At 40.2% G+C, this 21,054-nt stretch overlaps 1 protein-coding gene and 1 long non-coding RNA gene across 3 annotated transcripts; one reads left to right on the top strand and one right to left on the bottom strand.

The window, feature by feature from the left end:
* Positions 1 to 11: 11 nt before the first annotated feature.
* kif5aa (kinesin family member 5A, a) lies at positions 12 to 19,417 on the top strand. 2 transcript variants are annotated; one of them, XM_040047589.1, is made up of 29 exons: positions 12 to 644; positions 3,314 to 3,401; positions 3,492 to 3,565; positions 3,776 to 3,880; positions 4,075 to 4,123; positions 4,255 to 4,310; positions 4,401 to 4,488; positions 8,298 to 8,422; positions 8,578 to 8,682; positions 9,406 to 9,554; positions 10,245 to 10,393; positions 10,559 to 10,737; positions 10,955 to 11,023; positions 11,222 to 11,428; positions 12,710 to 12,856; positions 12,952 to 13,140; positions 13,337 to 13,454; positions 13,573 to 13,634; positions 14,176 to 14,285; positions 14,523 to 14,624; positions 14,756 to 14,816; positions 14,915 to 14,986; positions 15,515 to 15,619; positions 15,894 to 16,110; positions 16,203 to 16,377; positions 16,582 to 16,661; positions 16,826 to 16,865; positions 17,141 to 17,226; positions 17,680 to 19,417. In XM_040047589.1, the coding sequence occupies exons 1-28, from the start codon at positions 516 to 518 to the stop codon at positions 17,217 to 17,219; spliced, it is 3,129 nt and encodes a 1,042-aa protein (XP_039903523.1). In that variant the 5' UTR covers positions 12 to 515; the 3' UTR covers positions 17,220 to 17,226; positions 17,680 to 19,417. The 2 variants fall into 2 exon arrangements, with proteins under 2 accessions (XP_039903523.1, XP_039903524.1); XM_040047590.1 differs by lacking the exons at positions 12 to 644; positions 3,314 to 3,401; positions 3,492 to 3,565; ... (2 more) ...; positions 4,255 to 4,310; positions 4,401 to 4,488 and adding an exon at positions 4,500 to 6,283 and having other exon boundaries at positions 6,326 to 8,422.
* On the bottom strand, positions 8,295 to 11,267 carry LOC120743761. The gene is made up of 3 exons (XR_005698261.1): positions 11,153 to 11,267; positions 9,424 to 9,564; positions 8,295 to 8,408 (listed from the first exon to the last, which is right to left on the bottom strand). It is a non-coding gene; the product is annotated as an uncharacterized LOC120743761 (long non-coding RNA).
* Positions 19,418 to 21,054: the final 1,637 nt, after the last annotated feature.

The raw sequence follows: 21,054 nt of genomic DNA, 5'->3' as shown, positions 1-21,054 counted from the left end.
CCTTCCTCGGATTACAGATAGGAGGCGCTGTGGCGACCAAAGGAGGGCGATCAAGCAGCAGCTTTACCTCACTGCCCTTCCAGCAGCATCTCACCTTCAACCGGCCAGACGCACACCCACCGCCGCCCCTGCACGGGAAAGGACGAAACAACACAAAAGGAACCGACAAGCGAGAAACAAACAAGCAGGGGCAATCGATTCGCTTCAGAGCTCATTGTTTTAATGATGTAGGGGGTTGTTTTGCGCCTTGACATCCAATTTAGCTTGGCCGCCTCACTGCGACACGAAAACCCGTCCAGCTGCGCATAAATTTATTATCGTCTCTCTGAGGGTAAGAAACAGGCCGACCTATCCGCCATCCTCAGAGCCGCCTCGATATTAAAGGACCGGATCCTGCGCGCATCACTCAGAGCTTATTCAGACGCACAGATCAGGCCCAAGATCTAATCGCCTCCAGCGTCAGCAGCATCTTTCCTCTCAGCAGAAAGCAGCATCCTCCACCTTGAATCTGCGCAATGGCCGATGCCCCAGCGGAATGCAACATAAAAGTGCTGTGTCGCTTTCGTCCTCTAAATCAGTCGGAGATTTTACGTGGGGACCAGTTCCTACCCAAATTCCAAGGAGATGACACCGTCGTCGTCGGGGTGAGTAAAAAGAATCCGCTTTGTTGTGCAGGAAGGCCCTCCATCAATAAATCATCAGCCCGGCCCATCTGTTTGGGTTGTAGATCAGCAGGAAAACACAATATTCAGGGGAGGAACGGGGACCCCCCTCCTTTTTTACCCTTAAATTGTCTTTTCACCTAGCATAACAAGTACACATGGCTTTTATGTAGCTAATATTGATAAAATGCGCACTCTGGCCTCCTACATCAGCTGACTGAGGACTGCACCGTGCAGCTTATGAATGACACACATCAGGCCCATCATCATGCTTACTTTAGTTTACCATCATTAGACATTTTATGGTACATTTATAAAGAGGCATAGATGGTTACATGACATGTTCCAAACTGTATATGACATACACATTTTAGTTATTTTCCTATATAGTTATTTTCCTGCATGGGAGATATAAGAGCCCTTAATTGTTAAACTGTTACCTGTATATAAATGGGAAATAAATGTAAAGTATTGCCCAGAATCATCTTTGCTTTTCATTTTATTTATTGATTTAAAATGTTTCTATTCTTATTTTTTATCATTTTTTTCTTTTGCTGTGCTGAAGTAGAAAACGTGGCCTGTTTATATGCAAAACACAAGACTGAATTAATTTCTGTTGTGTTTATTACTCAGCAGATGCTCGAAGCAGTAGATGTTTCAGCTTAGAAGACAGGTTGTTGGGTGGAACCAAACCTGAACAAGCCGCATATCTCTCATTTGCTGTTTTTAATTTTTTTTTATTGAGGTTAAACAAACAAAAAATATGTCCTAAAATTATTTTTTATATCCAACAATGTCATCTTATTACAGTGCCTGCAACAACACTGCTTGAATGGCTAATGAAAATTACATAGTTTAAGGAAACCACTGGAAACTAGAAAGTTAACTGTCTGCCATATTCAGTATACGAGACGCTGACTTCAAAGAAATATTTGTGCTTTTTCAATGTATTTATGTAGTTTTAGTATTTTAATTAAAGTACAAATAATGTATCTAATATGCAGAGGGAGGAATCATGTTGAAATCTTGTCTACCAGTAATGGAAATATCTCATCCTGACCTTCCTCTCTCCCCTCAGCATGATGCTGTACAGTAGAGCCAGAAACTGATCCCTCTAATTGCCCATAGAGATGATCAATAATCATTCAGTGAGCTCAGGCATCTCTGACTGACCTGCTTTATCTCCTTTCTGGCTGCACCTTTTTTTGTGCCTCCCATTCTGGCTTTATCAACTATCTCATCCCGTTTTGGTGTTTTTCTCTCAGTCTTTTGTCGTTACTGTCTCAATGCTCATCTCCATTTGTCCTCCCATCTCCATTTTTATGCCTCTTTGTGTGCCTCCTTCATCCCTCCCAACCTCCCTCATCCTGGGACTGAATTGTCTCTCTGTTCAATCATGCTGGCGTGGGGGTGGTCTGCAGATGAGTCAATTTGTTAATGACATTTTCTACGGCTCATGTTCTGGCAGCATCATTCTGCGTTGCTTTATGGACTCTGCCTCAGATGGGATGGTGACATTCAGGGTTTTATTAGCCTGGTTTCTGCAGCCGTGCCTGTCTGGGCTGAGTCACTCGTCAGTGTCTCACACAGTGACTGTGGATTTTAGGAGGAACCGATCTATCATGAGGACAACGTTTAAAAAATACAAAATACAGACTCAATTTTAGACTTATATAAACAGGATATGAGCTTCATTTGGATGATTTTTGTCCCTTGTTTTTTTACATTGTGTCCAGCTACCTGTTCACCATTAGATTTTATGCTTGCATTTATTTAATACCTTTATAATAAGCCATAAGATATGCTCCTGTTTTCTGTTTCAGAGTGTGATGAATCTCTGTTACTGGGCAGCAAACTCTGAGCATTTATCACTTTCAGCAATTAAACTGGAATTATTAACTAGAGTTTTGTTCCATTTAGCAGGTCGATGCTGAGGCTGGAGGCGAAACAGCTAGCCTTGGTCTGTTCAAACATTAAACTGTCAACTGTAATCGTCAGCTGTTAAGAAATTTGCTGTATCCAACCAAGAATTAATTTAGTACTTAACCCACTTAGAAGTTTTCATATTTACATTTTAGTTTTCGTATGTAGTACAATATACAGCATGATGCTAGAAATAAAGCATTTCAGTACGCCCAGCCAGTAATATGAAGATGCTACATCAAGGATGTAATATGTCTCTGACTATTTTACTCTGTGGTATAAAACATCCACCAAGAGGCATTTTTACACAACTGCATTTCAGACTCTGTTTCACCTTTGATTTACACACGTACACCTACAGGACCTGATCGGCCAATGGAAACCCACGAAGCTCCTGGCACACAGTTTTGTGCTGATACTAGTGACTCAGTAACTTTTCCAAACCTCCAGAGTGTTGGAGACTTTTAAGCACTATGCACCTCAGCACTCGGTGACTCTGTTCTCTAATTTGTACGTGAGTAATTTAGAACATTCCTTCACAGATGTGGCCCAGTTATAGTATGGATAATGTCATGGAAAAAGCAACTCTTATTAAAGTTTTGATGTTTTAATGCACCATCATTCTTCCTTAATGCTTGGTCGGGAACAAAGGATGCATTCATTTGAACCATTAGTTGTACTTCAGTAGGATTTTATGATCTGTTTGTTCTTGTTCCTTGTCTATGCAGGGAAAGTCCTATGCGTTTGATCGGGTGTTTCCAACCAACACCACCCAGGAGCAAGTCTACAACACCTGTGCCAAGCAGATCGTGAAAGGTATGGATGAGCTGCTAAATAAATTACAATTCTTCAAATTAATGAACGCATGTTGCGTAACCTCATTTTCTTGTTTTTTCTTGCTTATAGATGTGCTGTGTGGATACAATGGCACCATCTTCGCATATGGACAAACCTCCTCCGGGAAGACTCACACTATGGAGGTAAATTTTCTTTTAATGTTCATTTTTTTGAGCATTGGGCTATTATGCTGATTCTTTGTTACATACCCATTTTCCCTCTTATGGATGGTGATTTACCAGAGAATTTATGGAAATTTAAAGGCATTATTATAATGAAGGAAATATATCAAACTAGAATTTACTGTGTGGCTGTGTCTCACGTGTAATTACATGCACAATTTCCTGTTGCAGGGCAAGCTGCACGACCCTCACCAGATGGGTATCATTCCTCGCATCGCCGAGGACATTTTCAATCACATCTTTGCCATGGATGAAAACCTTGAATTCCACATCAAGGTGTCACATTTGTTACATGCGTTGATGTCTTATCTTGTATTATGTTTATGTTTTTGTTTCACTGTGCTACGCTTTGTTTGGACATGCCTTCTTTTAATAAGTGATTTTCTGCAGGCGTGAAAACCCGCTTCAAACAATAATTCACTTAAAGGTTTTTTTTTCCATATGAGGAAACTTTTTTTCTTCTCCAACAGGTTTCCTACTTTGAGATCTATATGGATAAAATCCGTGATCTCCTGGACGGTTAGTATTAGAATAAATAACTCACGTCAATTTATTTTGATTTACCACTGTGATTAACCAGTGCAGCATTTTTCGTTTGCTCTAAAAGATCCTCCAAAAAAGTCATTGATTTTCCTTTATTTACTTTTTAGTGACAAAGACCAACCTGTCTGTTCATGAGGATAAGAACAGGGTGCCATATGTGAAGGTAGGTGTCCTACCTGAATATCTGTTCATGGGCTGCATCAGGTAAATGATAATATGCTTGTCTCCTATTCCTCTTCTCTCCTGTCCTTAGGGATGCACTGAGCGCTTCGTTTCAAGCCCTGATGAAGTTATGGATGTGATTGATGAGGGCAAAAATAACCGCCACGTTGCTGTGACTAGTGAGTCTTTATCTTTGCATTACAGATGAGTAGTACAGTCCTGACTGATGTTTTCCCCCCATAATTTTTATATATAATACTGTAACAAAAAGACAAATCTGAATGTTTACTCTGTAACGTTTCTGATTTCTTACTGCTCCGTACCAGAATACCAGTTCTAGTTTCTCACTGTTGCTAATATTAGCTCTCAGGACTTGTTAGTGATGCATGAGATGGCAGCTGAGTTCATGTGGCCTGTTAATGTGTTATGTAATCAGTATGTTATTGTGCATTATCACAAAAAGCCTCACTCATTTTCGCAGAAATGAGGTTCTGTTATATGCATTTCATAATGTGATGCAATTGTGAGAGATGAAGTGGTTTGTATGACAATAACAAATTGGGAAAGAAAAAAATTATTTTAATAAAGTCATAACAAGCATCAGGAGCTGCTGCACTTTGCTCCTCCTGTAAATTTAATTGGTTTTCTTTGATTAGTGCTATTAAACTACCAAAACACCGGAAGCATAACTTGACCTCTTCTGTAATTCTAGTACTTTGTATCGACCTGAGTGCTGCTGACTCACACCTGTGTTGTCGGGTAATAAAAATGTAAGCAACTGATGTGTCCAACATACAGATTTTACAGGTGAAGCTGATTATTTAGTCTCGTGGCGTAAAACCTCACTGCAGTATATAATAAAAATAGCTAAAAATAACAGCTGAGCTTACTGCCACTAAGCCCTGAGATTTATTACATTAAAATTTCTGCAGGATTGTAAGTATGTCTTAAATATTTAGCAGTATAGATTTTTACCGAGCAATATTACAATAATAAAGAAACCCTGCTGATAAATATCGCTCCAAAAAAATCACAACTGTGTGTGTGTTTGTGTGTGTGTGTGTGTGTGTGTGTGCGTTTTGCTTTTCTGTGGGTTGTGTGCTGACTCAGAGCTGAACTCCACTGCAGACTAAAAAAAAAGAATGAGGTCAGATCTGCTTTGGGATTCTGTGTCAAACAAAAAACATCAGCACTGCTTCACACTTATAAATCTCAGCCTGCACAGATCTCCGCCATTCAGAGTTAATGCATTTTGTGCCTCAGTGTGTGTGTGTGTGTGTTAGTACACACAAAGTCTTTCTGTGAAATCTTTTGAAAATGGGCTTTTCTGCAAAGTGATTGAAATGGATTTTTAAGTTACCGCCTACTGCAGATCGTCTGTAGTTCAGAAATAAAGCAGTACCTTTGTATGTTGATCCATTAGTTTGCTGTAAATGTGAAAAAATCTGGGAGACAGCGTGGACTAAAGAAGCAGCCATCTTGTCTTGTTAAAATGGAATACTTGAAGTTTAGAAGTGATCATTTCCAACTTTTCAGGAGAACATTTGCCAACATTTTTCCAATCTTAGTGCTTTTTTTTTAAAACAGAGAATATCAGTTAAACCGATATTATAAAGTTAATTGAGCTGTACTCTGGTCAAAAACACTTTACCTAGTGATGTGGAAGAATACAAATTCGTTCACATTTTAATCTGCTGTTCTGTCTTTTTTTAACATTCCTCCTTCCTAGTGTGTGCCTTTAATTAACTGCAGTCAGCCTTCTTGTAAATAGTAATTTGATGATCTCAGCATGTAGGTAGTGTAGCAAGAATATGAAAATAGGTCAGAGTAAAAAGTCCCATTCAGCATAAAATAAATTAAATATGCCATGTGATAAAACAAATGAAAAAAAGGGTAAAAAAAAACAGACTTTCTATCATCTAACTGAAAAAATTCAGTTAGATGATAATTCCTGTAAAAACAGTAATATAAGAGGTCTGTGTATGCAGAATTCCTGTAAAAACAGTAATATAAGAGGTCTGTGTATGCAATTATCACAAATTGCAAACATGGTAAAATATTCCAGAAATCTAATTCACTCATTTTCAATGCTAATACAGAGGTAAGCATCTTGGGCCACTTTATAGAGCCCTGAGACGTCCAAAGCTTCTGGAAAGTCAGTAAAGCTGAAGGCTGTTTGTTGGGGTGATAATGTAGTAAATGGACTTAAAAACCTCCATGAAAAAACAAATCAATAGTCTGATGCAGAACAAAAAGTTATGCTGCCCTGCTCTATAAGCCTTTTCTCATCCTTTGTTTCAAAATGCAAAGTCTCTCCATTCAAACAGTTTAAATCATTTTAAGCTGCCAATATAAAAACAGGGAGTACATGTCAAAAAGCTAGTTTCTTGCTTTTTCCATAGTATCGGCGGCTTCAGTCATCCATCCTTTGAGCTGATCTGTGAGCAGTCTCTTAGCAGACAGGCTAATAAAACACTGTCTGACCCGACACACACACTTTCCACTGACCTGCAGCTTGCGCTCTGTCAGAAGAGTTCCTCCACTCAAACAAAAAGTGACAAAAACTTGTTTTTTCCTCATTTTTTAAATCTTATCTATGTAGCATCCTCAAGCAGCTTAATAACAGCAGTACATAGTACAAGTTAAAATAGTGTGTGGACTTTCTATTGTTGTTTATTATTGGTTGTTTGAGGGAGAGATAATCAGCAAATTTCCTTATGAGGCACTTTAAATGGAAAGAATGTAGACATCAGTCATAGCAAAATATAGTGTGTCCACTAGTCTTAAAGGGTAAAAATGATCATTTATACCAATTTGTCCTGTAAAACAGCCTGGATGGAAACAGCAGTGGACAGGACTTACTATAGCCTGTGATGCTGAGCACCACAGTGTTGTCTGCTTCCTGTCGATGGCTGCTGACTCACTGTGCTGCAGAACGGTGTGCTGATAACAGTTTGCTGGGCCGACACTGCGCTGAGCTCATGCCCTCAGCTATCATCTGCAGAGAAACCTGAACTCTGTCTGAGAGGCGAGAAGCTTTTAGATCAATGCTGTTTGATGCCTGTTCTCTGTGAAATGCTGATACCGCTGTCCTGCAGTGATGGCTGGTCTGGTTGACAAAATGTGAAAGATTTAAGATCCACCCCTGAATTACTCTTTATTGATTGGTTATTTAAAAAATAAAGAGATGAGCCGTAGAGAATGAAATGCATTGAAATGCCTGAAGCGAAGTCAGCCTGAGAAGACAATATACAAATTTAGTATACAGTATACAAAATTACCAGAACTTTTTAGCCCATTGTTTGTAAGTTCGGGCTATATTAGTTATCACCAACAAATTCTTGACTCAGCAGTCAGTGATGAGCTTGGGTTCTGGGTCATGCTTGGTTTTGACAAGGTAGTTTTTAAATAACTGTTCATTCTTAGTCCTGCAGTGTTACTGATGGGTTCCTTTGCGGTGACTTTAGTGGCGCTCAGTTGTCTAAAATGGGGTTTATATCATAGTAGCCATCGTGTAAAACACAAAAGTATTATTCCTTGACTGAGTTACTGTGTTATAATAACATATAGCATATAATACACATTTTTTCTTGGTACAAAGACAAATTTTGAACAAAATGTTGGATAAAAATCTAGAAGCCACATTTTTTAAATTCATGTTGTTGGTCGTTAAAGCATGATTAGGACTGAAGTGTAATAGTCTTCCATCAGCAGAAAGGATGAGTCACAGTATTGTAGTTATTAAATAGATAAAAAAATCAATTCTAGGACCTTTGTTTATTCCATTTTCTGCATTTCTTCTTAATAGACTCAGTTAGTTGTAGTTAGTGTAGTTTGGTTAACTGTTGATTCTCAGTTGGTCATAGTTGTGAGTGTGACTGGTTGGCTGTCTCTCTGTGTTAGGCTCTAGCCCTCCTGTGACTCTGAATTGGATAAGCGGAAGAAAATGGATGTTTCTCTGAATGTTGTGTTGTCGTTGTTTGTGTAGACATGAATGAGCACAGCTCTCGTAGCCACAGCATCTTCCTGATCAACATCAAGCAGGAGCACGTGGAGACGGAGCAGAAGCTGTGTGGAAAACTGTACCTGGTGGATCTGGCTGGCAGTGAGAAGGTATGAAAGACTTGTAAATGCTTGTAATGACTATTGTGTGATTATTTTACATTATTCTTTGTTTACATTGCAGTTTTAGGTAATGAATAAGCCTGTTTTTCCATCACATTCTCCGTTCTTTGATTTCATTCGCTCCCTGTTTTTCTTTAATCCAGGTCAGTAAGACCGGAGCTGCAGGTGCCGTCCTGGATGAGGCTAAAAACATCAACAAGTCTCTCTCGGCTCTCGGAAATGTCATCTCTGCCTTGGCTGAGGGCACGGTGAGCTACTTTCACTCTTTCCACTATCTCCATGGGACGGTGTGCCTCAAAAATAACAGTTTGTGATTCACAGTAAAGGATTTGTATTTTTAAGCTGGGCTCCTGCTCCTTTGACTTCGATGTTAAACTTTTTTAGGAACATAGAAGAACGGTTTATACTTCCGGCTTCGATTTATATTTAAGGAGTAAATTAAACTGAAATTTAAATACAGAGAAGAATAATTAGGTTTTCCACCAGTGAACCTTATTTTTATTCTAGAATTTAGTGACTTTAAATAAACTGAAACATGTGTAATTCACTCTCTACATTATAAAGTGTTTTGTTTACCTCATTTCTAACACACATGGACACCAACTGTCTGCCTGTTGACCTGCTCAGTACCCACACTCATGATTTTTCTCTTTCATTCCTGCCAGCTCACCAGATTTGGCCATGAAATGCCAAAACTATGCCTGCTAATTTTCAGAGTAGTTGGATATGGCACAACCAATCTGGCACGTTAAAAAGCAGTTCCAGTCCTGGTTAAGAATCCAAAAGCTGAGGGGCAATGTTTGCTGAATTTATGCTGATGAATTTTTGCACGATTAAAATGAACTCAAGATGCAAAAGTAAATGAAGCAGTGTTCTGGCAGTTCTTTTGCTTTATGTTGCTCGGTTTTCTCTTGATCTTTTTCTCTTTTCTTCTAATCACCCTTTCTCATCATCCCTACTCTGTCCTGTAGAAAACTCACGTGCCGTACCGTGACAGCAAAATGACCCGCATCCTGCAGGACTCCCTCGGCGGTAACTGTCGCACCACCATGTTCATCTGCTGCTCTCCCTCCAGCTACAACGATACTGAGACCAAGTCAACTCTGATGTTTGGACAACGGTAGATGCCTCTGTGGATTTAAATCACACGTCATGTTAGATGTTTATTTCTAAACCACTAAAATGTGTTTTGCTTCTTCACATGCAGACATATTTTTTAGCATGAAGTAGTGTAGTTATACAACATTAACCCTTCAAAAGCAGCGCTGGAAAACATGATTTCAGCAACATGTTTTCATCTTAACCTACTTGATATGATATTCATGCTTGACTTCAAATGTAGATTTACACATGACAGTTAAATAGTCCAATCTCAGGTTCAGCAAGGAGTAGAGGGACAGATAAAATAACAGGTAAATATGATAATTTAACTCCTAAAATAGCAGGTAAACTAGGAAATGTGTTTATACTGTGTTTATGTGTTGTCATATTTTTCAGCAGGGAAGATTATCCTTTAAAATCAGGGCAACAAACTATTTTGAGCATGACCTAAAAAAAAAAATACAGTCTCAGATACCTACTGATGTGGCTCTTGTACGTTTGTTTTTATTCCACAAAGCCAAAGAAAGGATCTGAAGACCAAATTATTACCTGATATTTTAAAAAATGTGAAGCATTATTTGCTTTTTGTGACTGTTAGGTTTCATGTTACCTTGGGGTCATATTACAACGGTAAAGCTGAGTTTTTGGACAGTTTTTGGACTCAGTAGGACTGTTGAACATAACATAATCAGCCCTTTCTCTCTCACAGTGCCAAGACCATCAGGAACACCGCCTCAATCAACCTGGAGCTGACAGCAGAGCAGTGGAAGAGGAAGTATGAGAAGGAGAAGGAGAAGAACAAGACCCTGAAGGAGACCATTCAGAAGCTGGAGTCGGAGCTCAACCGCTGGAGAAACGGTCAGAACAAATATAGGTGTTGGTGGGTGGCGGGTGGGGTGTGGGGGTGTGTGTGTGGGGTGGGGACTTCAAGGCTGCGTACCTCCAACTCTTCTGTGCTGACATTACAAACTAAAGTGCAACATTGTAATGTGTCTTCTTTGTTCACTTTTTCCTACCATTTAGGAGAAGATGTGCCCGAGACTGAGAGGACTACATCGGAAATAGTGACCCGTATCGAGTCTGTGGAGGAGCGTCCCATTTTGGACAATGACACCTCCTCCATTGTGGTTCGCATTTCTGAGGAGGAGCGGCAGAAGTATGAGGAGGAGATACGCAAGCTGTATAAGCAGCTGGATGATAAGGTTCTTGCATACATTCCTCACACAGTGCCTTCAGTCTGTTGCTTGTTGTTACTACCTGCATGGTAAAAACAATGGTGTACGTTTTATAATTGAAACAAAATGTTTTCGGGGTCCTGTTCACTTCCATTTAATGTTTAATTATTGATTTATATATTGGAGACATCCAAGTGACAGAGTATGGACCTTTTGTGTTTATGATACCATCATGTGTGTGCAGGATGATGAGATCAACCTTCAGTGCCAGCTGGTGGAGAAACTGAAGCAGCAGATGCTGGACCAGGATGAGGTGAGATCACACAAACTCAGTCACACAAACATATCCACACTGTATGAGCGCGCATGCTGTGAGTGTGAGGATACTTGTTAATTCTAAAATTTAAGCTTTAAGCAGCTTGTTTTCTTTCTAAGATCTTACCTTAATGCCCACATTTGCCTCTATCTTCCTTGTTATCTCCCATACTTTTTATTACCTCCCATTCTTCAGCTTCTGGCCTCATCCAGGGGTGACGGGGACAAAGTCCAGGCTGAACTCGGCAGGCTGCAGGTGGAGAGCGACTGCGCCAAGGCTGAGGTGAAGGAGGTGCTGCAAGCTCTGGAGGAACTGGCCATCAACTATGACCAGAAGAGCCAGGAAGTGGAGGAGAAGGGGCTGCAAAACCAGCTGCTGGCTGAGCAACTGTCCCAGAAAATGGTAAATGTTTGGAGTGCGACAGATTTACTGAGACAAACAGAACGGTGTCTGAATTCAGAGACAGGAGGTGGACCAGAAGGATCCGCTTGCTTCCTCGTTGCACTGCAGAGACAAGCACCTGTTGTAGCAGCACTGTGAGGGGAAAACACTGCAGGAGTTGTATAGGAGTCAAAAATGGTTTGATTTCTAAATCTAAAAGATTTTGAACAGTGAAATAATTTTTGTAATTATTCTCTGTACATCACCATAGTAGATGTAAAATTAAATAACCTAGTTGGCACTAAAGTGCAGACTTTCAACTTCAATGCCAAGAGTTTAAAAAAACTAACAGTACCCCCTTTTCAAAGCCTAGTCCCTCATTATTCACTTTTCTGATGAAATATATGGCGCTGATTCCAAGTGTTGAATTACATTTTATAGCTTTTCACTGGAACTCTCAATACGAGGTCCCGAGAGCTTTTAGTGCAAGTAAAGAAGACCATAATTAGGCTGAAAACCCATGAAATTAACCATCAGTTAAAGTATGAAGGAGAGAAACAAACTTGTGATTCAGGCCACATCATATTCTCTCTGAGGCCAATGCTATGACTGCCAGTGGAACCAGGTCGCTAGTGTTTATTGATCATGTGACTGCTGATATCTGTAGCAGAATGAATCCAAAAGTCTACAGGCCTATACTCTCTGGTGATTGGACAGCCTTTCACAATAAAATGGATAATGACCCGAAGCAGCAGCTGAAGGTGAAGCTGCAGTAAAGACCTGACAGAGCATCTCAGGGAAGGAAACACAGCATTTGGTGATTGGCTGGAAATGATTTTCATCCAATTATTAAAAACAGTGCTTTGGTTTAAAATGATTTTAGTTTGTCCAATTACTTCTGAGCCTCTGAAAGTGGGGGACTGGATAAAAATGGCTGTAATTCCTAAAAAGTAAATGCAATGCTTTTGTTGAACTAGGTAAATTTAAGCTGAAAGCCTGCACTTCAATCACATCCTGATGATAATAACATTGAGTCATTGTCCAAGTATTTATGGACCTTAATGTATCTCACACTAAACGGTAGGCGGCACCACAGCAATACGATAAGTTTAGAGCTCTGTGGTCTTGAGTATGACTCATTAGTATTCCTCTCATACAGTAAATCCTAATCTTAATCTTGACTTTCTCCCAAAGTTTTTCAGCCAGTCTGCAGATTTTTCATTTGTGTATTTTTAATGAAGGTCCAGATGCAATTAAAAGGCTTTAGTTCTCCTTAGGTGCTCACCTTCTTTTATTTTACAGGCCAGTCTGATGGAGCTGGAGGCAGAGCTGTCTCGTATGCAGGAGGTGAGCGGTCAGCAGCGCAAACGCATAGCTGAGGTCCTCAACGGGCTGATGAGGGACCTCAGCGAGTTCAGCTCCATCGTGGGTAATGGGGAGATAAAGCTGGTGAGCACGATCACAGAGGTTTCATTTAGAGTATCAAGCACCGATGGAGAAATTCTTGTTAACAAAAAAAATATTGCTTTCATTTTCACTCTTAGCCAGTGGAGATCAGTGGTGCAATCGAGGAGGAGTTCACTGTGGCCCGCCTCTACATCAGCAAGATCAAGTCGGAGGTGAAGAGCATGGTGAAGCGTTGCCGTCAGCTGGAGAACATGCAGCTGGAGTGCCACCGCAAGATGGAAGAGACTGGAAGGGAGCTTTCCTCCTGCCAGCTCCTTATCTCTCAGGTAAGAGATAGGCTATGATGAGGCATCACAAAATAGAGTGAAATTGATGATTTATGAGAACATATGTGGGCGTGAGATAAAAAGAAACAGACAGAATGTAGAAAATAATATATCTAAGATATCTGTTCTTGTTAGCAGAGATTGAGTTATTATGTCTCTGATGTCCTGGGGTGGGGCAACACTTGTCTTTTTACAGCATGAGGCAAAGATCCGCTCTCTGACAGAGTACATGCAGAGTGTGGAGCAGAAGAAGAGACAGCTGGAGGAGAGCCACGACTCCCTGAGCGAAGAGCTGGCCAAGCTGCAAGACCAGGGTAGCACAGAAACACACACACACACAGAAAATCATGGTGTAAAAATATTAATATGTGACTAAAACCTTTGCTGAAATTGCTCATACTGGTTGAATTTGTTATTTTATGCTTCTATAAGATAACTCCCTGCTTGAGGAGAAGGATGGAGAGAAGGGTGAGACTGAGGATGGAAATGTGAAGGTAAGAAGCCTCCTTAGGAAAGAATTTAATGCAGAGCACTGAGTACATTTCTGACATTGGGTCCAGTACACATTCAAAGTATTATTCCAGTCTGACCTAGTATTTTGGGGCTTTTAGTGGGATCTATTATGGTGACCGCGCTCACTGTGCTTAACAGAGACTTTTTGCTCATTTTCAGTTTTTAATGCAAAGGCTGATTGAAGTAAATATTGCACTCTCAGAACAGATGTGTTACTTTTTGTCCTTAATCATCAGCATATCTAGTTAAGGGCAATGATGTCCCAATTGAAGACAGCAGCACAATAATGACAATATAACACATGTTGTTTGTCAGTGGTCTCATTTCTTTCTTTCTTTCTTTCTTTCTTTCTTTCTTTCTGTCTTTTATTTAAACCATATTTAGGGCACAGTTTAACACAACATGTGTGAATGACACAAACAGTGTGTGCAGGATTTTAACACATTCTTTTTGAAAGTGTGAGATTTTATAGGTCAGCATCTTTAAAGAGGCGCTCTTCCTTTTTTGTTTTTCCTTTTCCAGAAAGCTCTTCGTCATCAGGGAGAGTCCCACCGTGGTCTCCACCACAAGCAGCTGGCCCGCCTGCGGGATGAGATCAATGAGAAGCAGAGGATTATTGATGATCTCACTGAGTCTGTAGTCCTCTTTATTTGTTTTACATACATGTTTTTTATTTCTTATTCCTTACATGCTAACACTGTTAAAGACGACAGTATATTAAAAATACACAGAAATTTGCTGTTACATTTAAAACAATTCAGTTTGGTGTGTATTGATGAAGTATTTTAATGCTGTTTCCTGTTTGTCTTGCTGTCTCTGAACATGTGGTTTTTTTTTCTTGTTTGTGTTTTTATACCTCATGCATGCAGTCGTAACTCCAAACTGGAACTGGAGCTGGCTCAGGTCCGCGCTGACTTCGAACGCCTGAAGAGCCAGGATAGTACCAAGAGCGAACGCCTGGAGGAGCTCTCGTAAGTGTTCAGGGGTCATTTTGTTCTCAGATTCCTATAAAGTGCACTCAAAACAATACATCAATATGATATGTTATGATAAAGATAAGACATATTCTTATCTTTAATGATGCTTCTGCTTTTTCTGTCAGATTCCTGCACGAGCGCCATGAGCAGACCAAACAGGACTTGAAGGGTCTGGAGGAGACTGTCGTGAGTAAAACAGACTATCACTACCTCTCTGCTTCATATTTCACATCATCCACAGATGTCTACCTATCTAACCTCCTCTCCATCTGTCTGTCATCCAGGCCCGCGAACTCCAGACCCTCCACAACCTGCGCAAGCTGTTCGTTCAAGACCTCACGTCGCGAGTTAAAAAAGTAAGGCATCGAGTCATAAATGAAAGGAATTATTTTTTTAAAAACACACTAAGAGGGTTTTAAGAGGTCTGTGACCTTAATATTGCCTGCTAAACCTGAGTAGGAAAAACAATAGCATCCTTAATCCCTCTAATCCTCTTCAATATTTGATATGTTGCATGAAGAAATGTCCTTTCTGGGTAAAACTAGACACAAGCATTTAGTCAAACAATCCATCATGGGTGTCGCCATACGGAATGAACTGTTCATGTTTTTGGTCAGATCTTGTAAAATTTTTTGACTAAAGTTTGTACTGATTAAAAAAATTCTTAAGCTTTTAAAAAAGCAGAACAGCTGGGACAAAAGGCCTGCAGAGAGCTGAGATCAGACAGCTTCAAACCCAATTTTAAGCTCTTCTTTTAGTAGTAGATTAAATAAAATTTAAATGAAAAACTTCTGTCAGCCTGCCTTAACCCCTGCAGGTATTACAGCCATTTGGGACAAAATAAAATCTCACCCTTTGTCTCTGTTTTTTGTTTTCCTCTGCAGAGTTCCGAAATGGAACCTGATGATAGCGGGGGGTCTTGCACCCAGAAGCAGAAGATTTCCTTTCTTGAGAATAACTTGGACCAGCTTACAAAGGTTCACAAACAGGTGAATGACCCAGAAATGAGAGCAGTTACAAGTTTTACTGATGCAAACCTGCGCTGCAGACGGGCTTGGATTAAATCTCAGTTGCGGTTGTGGTGGTTTGATTCTTACCCACAAAGCAGTTTTGGAGGATAATTAAAATGCTGCACAAGCTGCACATTCTTGTACACAAACTTAATGCATATAGCATAGAATGCGATTTTGAATACACAGAACTGTATTATGTCCAAAAGGCACAGTTTGTGAATGAATTAATCAGACTGAAAATTCTCTCCAGCTGGTTCGTGACAATGCAGATCTGCGCTGTGAGCTTCCAAAGCTGGAGAAACGTCTTCGGTCTACTGCTGAGAGAGTTAAGGCCCTGGAGACTGCACTGAGGGATGCCAAAGAGGGCGCCATGATGGACCGCCGTCGCTACCAGCAGGAGGTTGACCGCATCAAAGATGCAATGAGGGCAAAGAATGCCATGAGGCGCCCCCATGCAGCACAGATCGGTACTGCACTTCTTGATGCTTAATTCTGCAGCCCAGTGACCCAGTTTCCTTGCAGCTGTACCCTGTCTTACATCGCTTTTTCATCCCGACAGCTAAGCCAGTGAGACCAAAACAGCTGACCGTTTGCTCTCCCACCAACCCGTTCTACGCCTACATCCGTGCTACTGAACACGCCAACACCTACAGCAATGCCCTCTTCCAGAGTAACGTGACACCACAGCAGTCCACCAGTGTCAGCTGCAATCCCAACTCTGTCCAGAACAACACGTGAGTTTAAATCAGTTTTCTTCATCTTTTCCAGGCAGATAGTAGATAGTAAACACACATTATTATGATTGATTTTTAAGGTCACTGAGAATCTGCATTGATCTTAAAAATGAAGCATCCTGCTTTGTTCAAGTTTTCTGCTGAATGTGAGGCCAAATGTATAATTGTGCATCTCTATGGTTTCTTCTGTGGGGTTTTCCACAGAGTTTCCACAGCACTGGGCTACAGAGCAGGAAGATATAATGGGGACATACTGGAATCCTACCCACTCAACATTGACAACGGTAAGTACAATCTAAATGTGTGTGTGTGCGTGTTTGCACGCACCTACTATGGCACTTCTGGTAGTTGTGCTTTAACACAATACAAATATTGTCAGCAGCTCAGTTTTTCTTATTTTTAATGCTACTGCAAACAAACTGATAAAACTATCTCTTGTTTCCAACAGGTAACAGCATCAGTGAAGGCAGAGACATTAATGATAACAGGTGAGGACATCAGTCGCAGTTTCTCTTGTTAGTTTGGCTGCTTTACTTAATTTTATTAAATGTGTGTGCAGTTTGAGTGCAATCCATTTTCATAACCGCTTATTGAGTACAGGATGTCTAGTGTGCATCCCAGCTTTACACTGGGCCAGAATCACAAATTAACTTAATGTGGATTTTTGTGGATTGTTGGAGGAACCAGTTGGAGTGATAAATGGTACATAAGGATGATATATATTTGGTTATGCAGTGTTGTTTTTGTGTATCTGCGTTAACAGGAGTGAAGTTCACTGTGGCAGCGAGGTGGATGATTCAAACAGGCACTACATGATTCAGCAGGAGACTGCTGCAAGTTAATACCTTGGTAACTAACAAAGTCTACTGAGTCATAAACACAATTTTCTGCGGACACTTCATTCTCAAATCCCCTACCTTAACAGTCATAACTCAAAGTCTCATCAGTATACTGTATTTTTGAGGGATTCTGATAAAATAATCCTAGAAAGAGGAGGAAATGTCAGCATATGGCCTCCTTGCTACAACTTCACCTGCTTCCTAACTAGTCCACCACTGTAGACAGGGTAAAACCTGAGTATCATAGCTGAGAAAATCAGTCTACAAGTTTATGTTACTGTTTGTATAATAGGTTGCAGATGCACAATAGATGATAATCATATTGATCTAATGTGTTCAAACAAACACAACAAATGTGCTTTAATGGCAAAAATTCCTAAAAGTTAGTTCCTAATCATCAGTAGAGTTTTGAATTGACTTCTGTTTCTCTGAACTCTAACTTCCTGTTACTGTCTCTTTGCAGAAGATGACCAAACACTGTACCCGTCCACCGGACCCTCCCCTCCCATTTGCATGCAGCCTGGCCCCCTCAACCCTGGACTGCATCACCGATAATGATGACAACCAAGATCTGTAGCCCTGTAGTCTTCTAATTAGTTGAAGCCCTTTCCTGCTCCAATGGTGAACACTTGCCCTCAGGTTTGGGGTCCGGTCCTTTTCAGTTCAATCAGGATTAAATCCGATATTTTTAATCAAGGAACGCCCCCAGGCAATCAATTTTTCAACACATGCCACTGATGCTGATCACCTCTCGGGGTGGTTGAACTGAAACGGGGCTGACCCCATATCTGATCAGTTAGTACACACATGTTGTAAATAATAGTGCCGTATACTCCAGTAGAGGTTTTTGACCAGCAACTGTTTGTGTGAATGCACAGCCTTCCCCACTCCCTGCACACATCTTCTTAAGGGCATCATATGGATGACATACTGTAGGCAGACATGACCTTTTTCTCTGTCATAAATAAGAGTATAGTATGCAACACCAGCTTGTAACAGAAGACTCACACACTGCGTGCATGTCACTTAGCGGGTTAGCTTTCCAATCTTTGCCTGTGTCATGAGTCCATTCGGGGAGCTGGTATGCTGCGAGTCAAGTCTGATCGACTTCGACAGATGTCAGAAAGAGAGAGCGGGTTTCCATTAATCCTGATTGTGGTTTCAGAGCTTTAGGTTATCTTTTGATAACAAAATCTGAGTCCAAGACGTTTTTTTGATGTTGTCGTTGTGTTTTAAACACATTATATTGCAAAAATGATACCTGGATCCTTTCTTTTAAGGTAAGAGATGAGTAGAGAAAAAATACATGAGGGGAAACCCAGCTCAATCAAACCGTCTGTAGTGAGAAATCCTTTTGTAAATGCTTGGATACAATGAGGTTGGAGTCTTTTGATGCATTTTTTCATTCTGGATAATGATGCCCACGTTCCATTTAATGTGGCCCCTTCCCCACGTCAAACTTTATGAGTCTTCTAACCAAGCCTTAATATGAATTGACTTCTCATGATCAAACTCACACACATTCTCTGCAAACATTTGTAACTACTACCTCTAGAGCTGCTTATTATATAAACTTATAACTTTATGATAAGATATCATCCTTGCAAATGCAGAATGAGGACGGATCTTAGAGTTTCTACAGAAAGTTGCAACTTTAGAAAACCCCACCTGTGAGTAGATTGAAACGCTCTGATCAGAGCTGTCGTTATCTCTTCCATAAGTTCATTCATGCCCATTTTCTGTCTCCATCTTGTCACAGGATCAGAGCTGGGCTAAAATAGGGGCTCGCAAAAATCATTTAGATTAAGATGCTGTTTACATCTTCTAATTTAAAGTTCTACAGGCCTTGTTTGAATTCGGATCTCTAAACGTGATGTGAAAACATATCAACATTTGGCAAATCCATGGATTCTATTTAGTGGTTCATTTTTGTTTCAAAAGTCCAGCTGTTGGGGAGGTTTTGCAGGTGAGTCTCCAGCTGAGCAGCCACCAGTCTGGAGCACTTTGACAGGTTGTGCTGTTAGTCTTCTGTGAGAAATCCTGACCAGCCAATCAGGGATGGAAGAAAGCAGCGTTGCTTTGGCGTGTAACGGACAAGTGGATGTTTTTGCATGAAGGTGAATCGCTGAATAAAACCAGTAAAAACTGAAAATGTTAGTTTGATTTTATGCTTTTAGCAGAATAAAAGGGATTAAAGTGAATCTGGTGTCACACTTTACAGGGTAATTAATCCTACATTTTATTTTAATTTATTTATGGTTTTTTTTTTGTTTTTTTTAATATAACCAGATTTGTTCCCAATGTAAAATATCCAAGCAGGAGTGTTCTCATTTATGCGATCCCTAATCTTTCTCATGTTTGTGATCATTCGTGACAGCACCGCTCAGCCTGATGCTTTTACCGGCATTAACAACATCTCAGGGCTTCACATTCCCAATCATAGCTACCGTGGTCCAGCCCCATTGTCTTCCTCCTAACCCTAGACTTAAAACTATATGACTGCTGATAAACAATCAGATCCGTTTGTCCTAGTGAAAGCTAAGCAAAGGAAGGGGATTAAAAGATAAATTTTACTCTAACATAACAGAATTGTACATACAACATCTCTTTTCTCACACATTACATTCAAAATGTAATAATCTCCTGGTCAGACCCTACTGTGGACCCTCTATTGGACATCATGTTTTAAGTGTAATAAATCAGAATTTAGAGGGGAGTGTGTACTATATTGTTACCTGTTATCTGATTTGAACATATCTAAATACATGTGCTATATATTGTTAATCCTGTAAGTACAATAGCGTGCAGATGACATAGTAAGATGCAAAAGAAATGCGCACGCTCTTTGTTCAGACAAATGTTTGTTTTATTTATTTCTGTATGCCTATAGTGTAGCGTCAACATGAATATGTGAAGAATCACCGGGCAAAAATCTCTGTATATATCGACTCATCACTATGCTATATTGTATGTGTTGTAGTAAAAAGTTCAATAAACTTGTAGAAAGGAGTGTGTCGGAGCGAGTCATTTGGGTCTGGGAAGCGTGTGAGGCAGTCCCACACTGACAGACGAAAATGGCGCCACCTAGTGGATGGAAACGGATCTTTAAAGGGGAATGAAAAGCAACTTGTTTTTTCACTGTTCTGTGTGAAAACTGAGATGGGTTGATGTGACTTTGAGTTGTTTCTGACCTGAAGAGGAAATGAAGTCACTGTGGAAGGATCCTCTGCCAAAAACAATAATATGAAAATGACGTTTGGAAGTTGGAAAAAAGTGGAGAAGCACTGATATCCTCTCACACCAAAACCATGCTCAGTGGAGTCATGGTAAAGTCAGTATAGATCAATTCGCTAACGACTGTATTGTCGTTTAGATGATATTCTCCGTATGAACCCGGCTTCACACACATTTGTCAAATTCTGTTCAAGTGATGGAAGCTCACTCTGCAGAGAAACTTCCTTTGTGGACGCCTATAATAAGCTGCTGTTCATCTTTCCCACGAGAAAGGAAGCAGTGATGTAAACAGCAGTGGCATGTGAAGCATCTTCAGACTGTACTGCGGGGTGCGTGCGTGTGTGTGTGTGTGTGTGAGAGAGATGTCCTTATAATAACACACCTTCAGTTGATGGTGAAGTGACTTTTATCTGCACCAGATCACATAAGATTAAAGTGCACTGAATAAAGTGCACTTTAATCTGGGAAATCCAATGGTAAACAATTACTCAGTGCGCTTTTTACTTGTTTCAGTTTGTGGAATAAAGGTTTTTTTTTTTTATTGTTATTATTATTTGTGATATTTTCACCGTTTAGTGGGAAAACTGTGGGGGGAATTGCTGCT

Source organism: Simochromis diagramma, unplaced genomic scaffold, assembly GCF_900408965.1.
Source record: "Simochromis diagramma unplaced genomic scaffold, fSimDia1.1 OVJJ01000387.1, whole genome shotgun sequence".
In the NCBI taxonomy this organism is placed as follows: Eukaryota; Metazoa; Chordata; class Actinopteri; order Cichliformes; family Cichlidae; genus Simochromis; species Simochromis diagramma.
The sequence above is the reverse complement of the archived record's forward strand: the minus strand, read 5'-3'. Positions and strand labels throughout refer to the sequence as shown.

Bases quoted from the DNA above. Each gene is read 5' to 3' on its own strand.
- kif5aa (XM_040047589.1), top strand. From the start codon at position 516: ATGGCCGATGCCCCAGCGGAATGCAACATAAAAGTGCTGTGTCGCTTT. The intron at 13,141-13,336 runs GTAAGAGATAGG...GTCTTTTTACAG, and splicing joins GCCAGCTCCTTATCTCTCAG to CATGAGGCAAAGATCCGCTC. The intron at 15,620-15,893 runs GTGAATGACCCA...AATTCTCTCCAG, and splicing joins TTACAAAGGTTCACAAACAG to CTGGTTCGTGACAATGCAGA.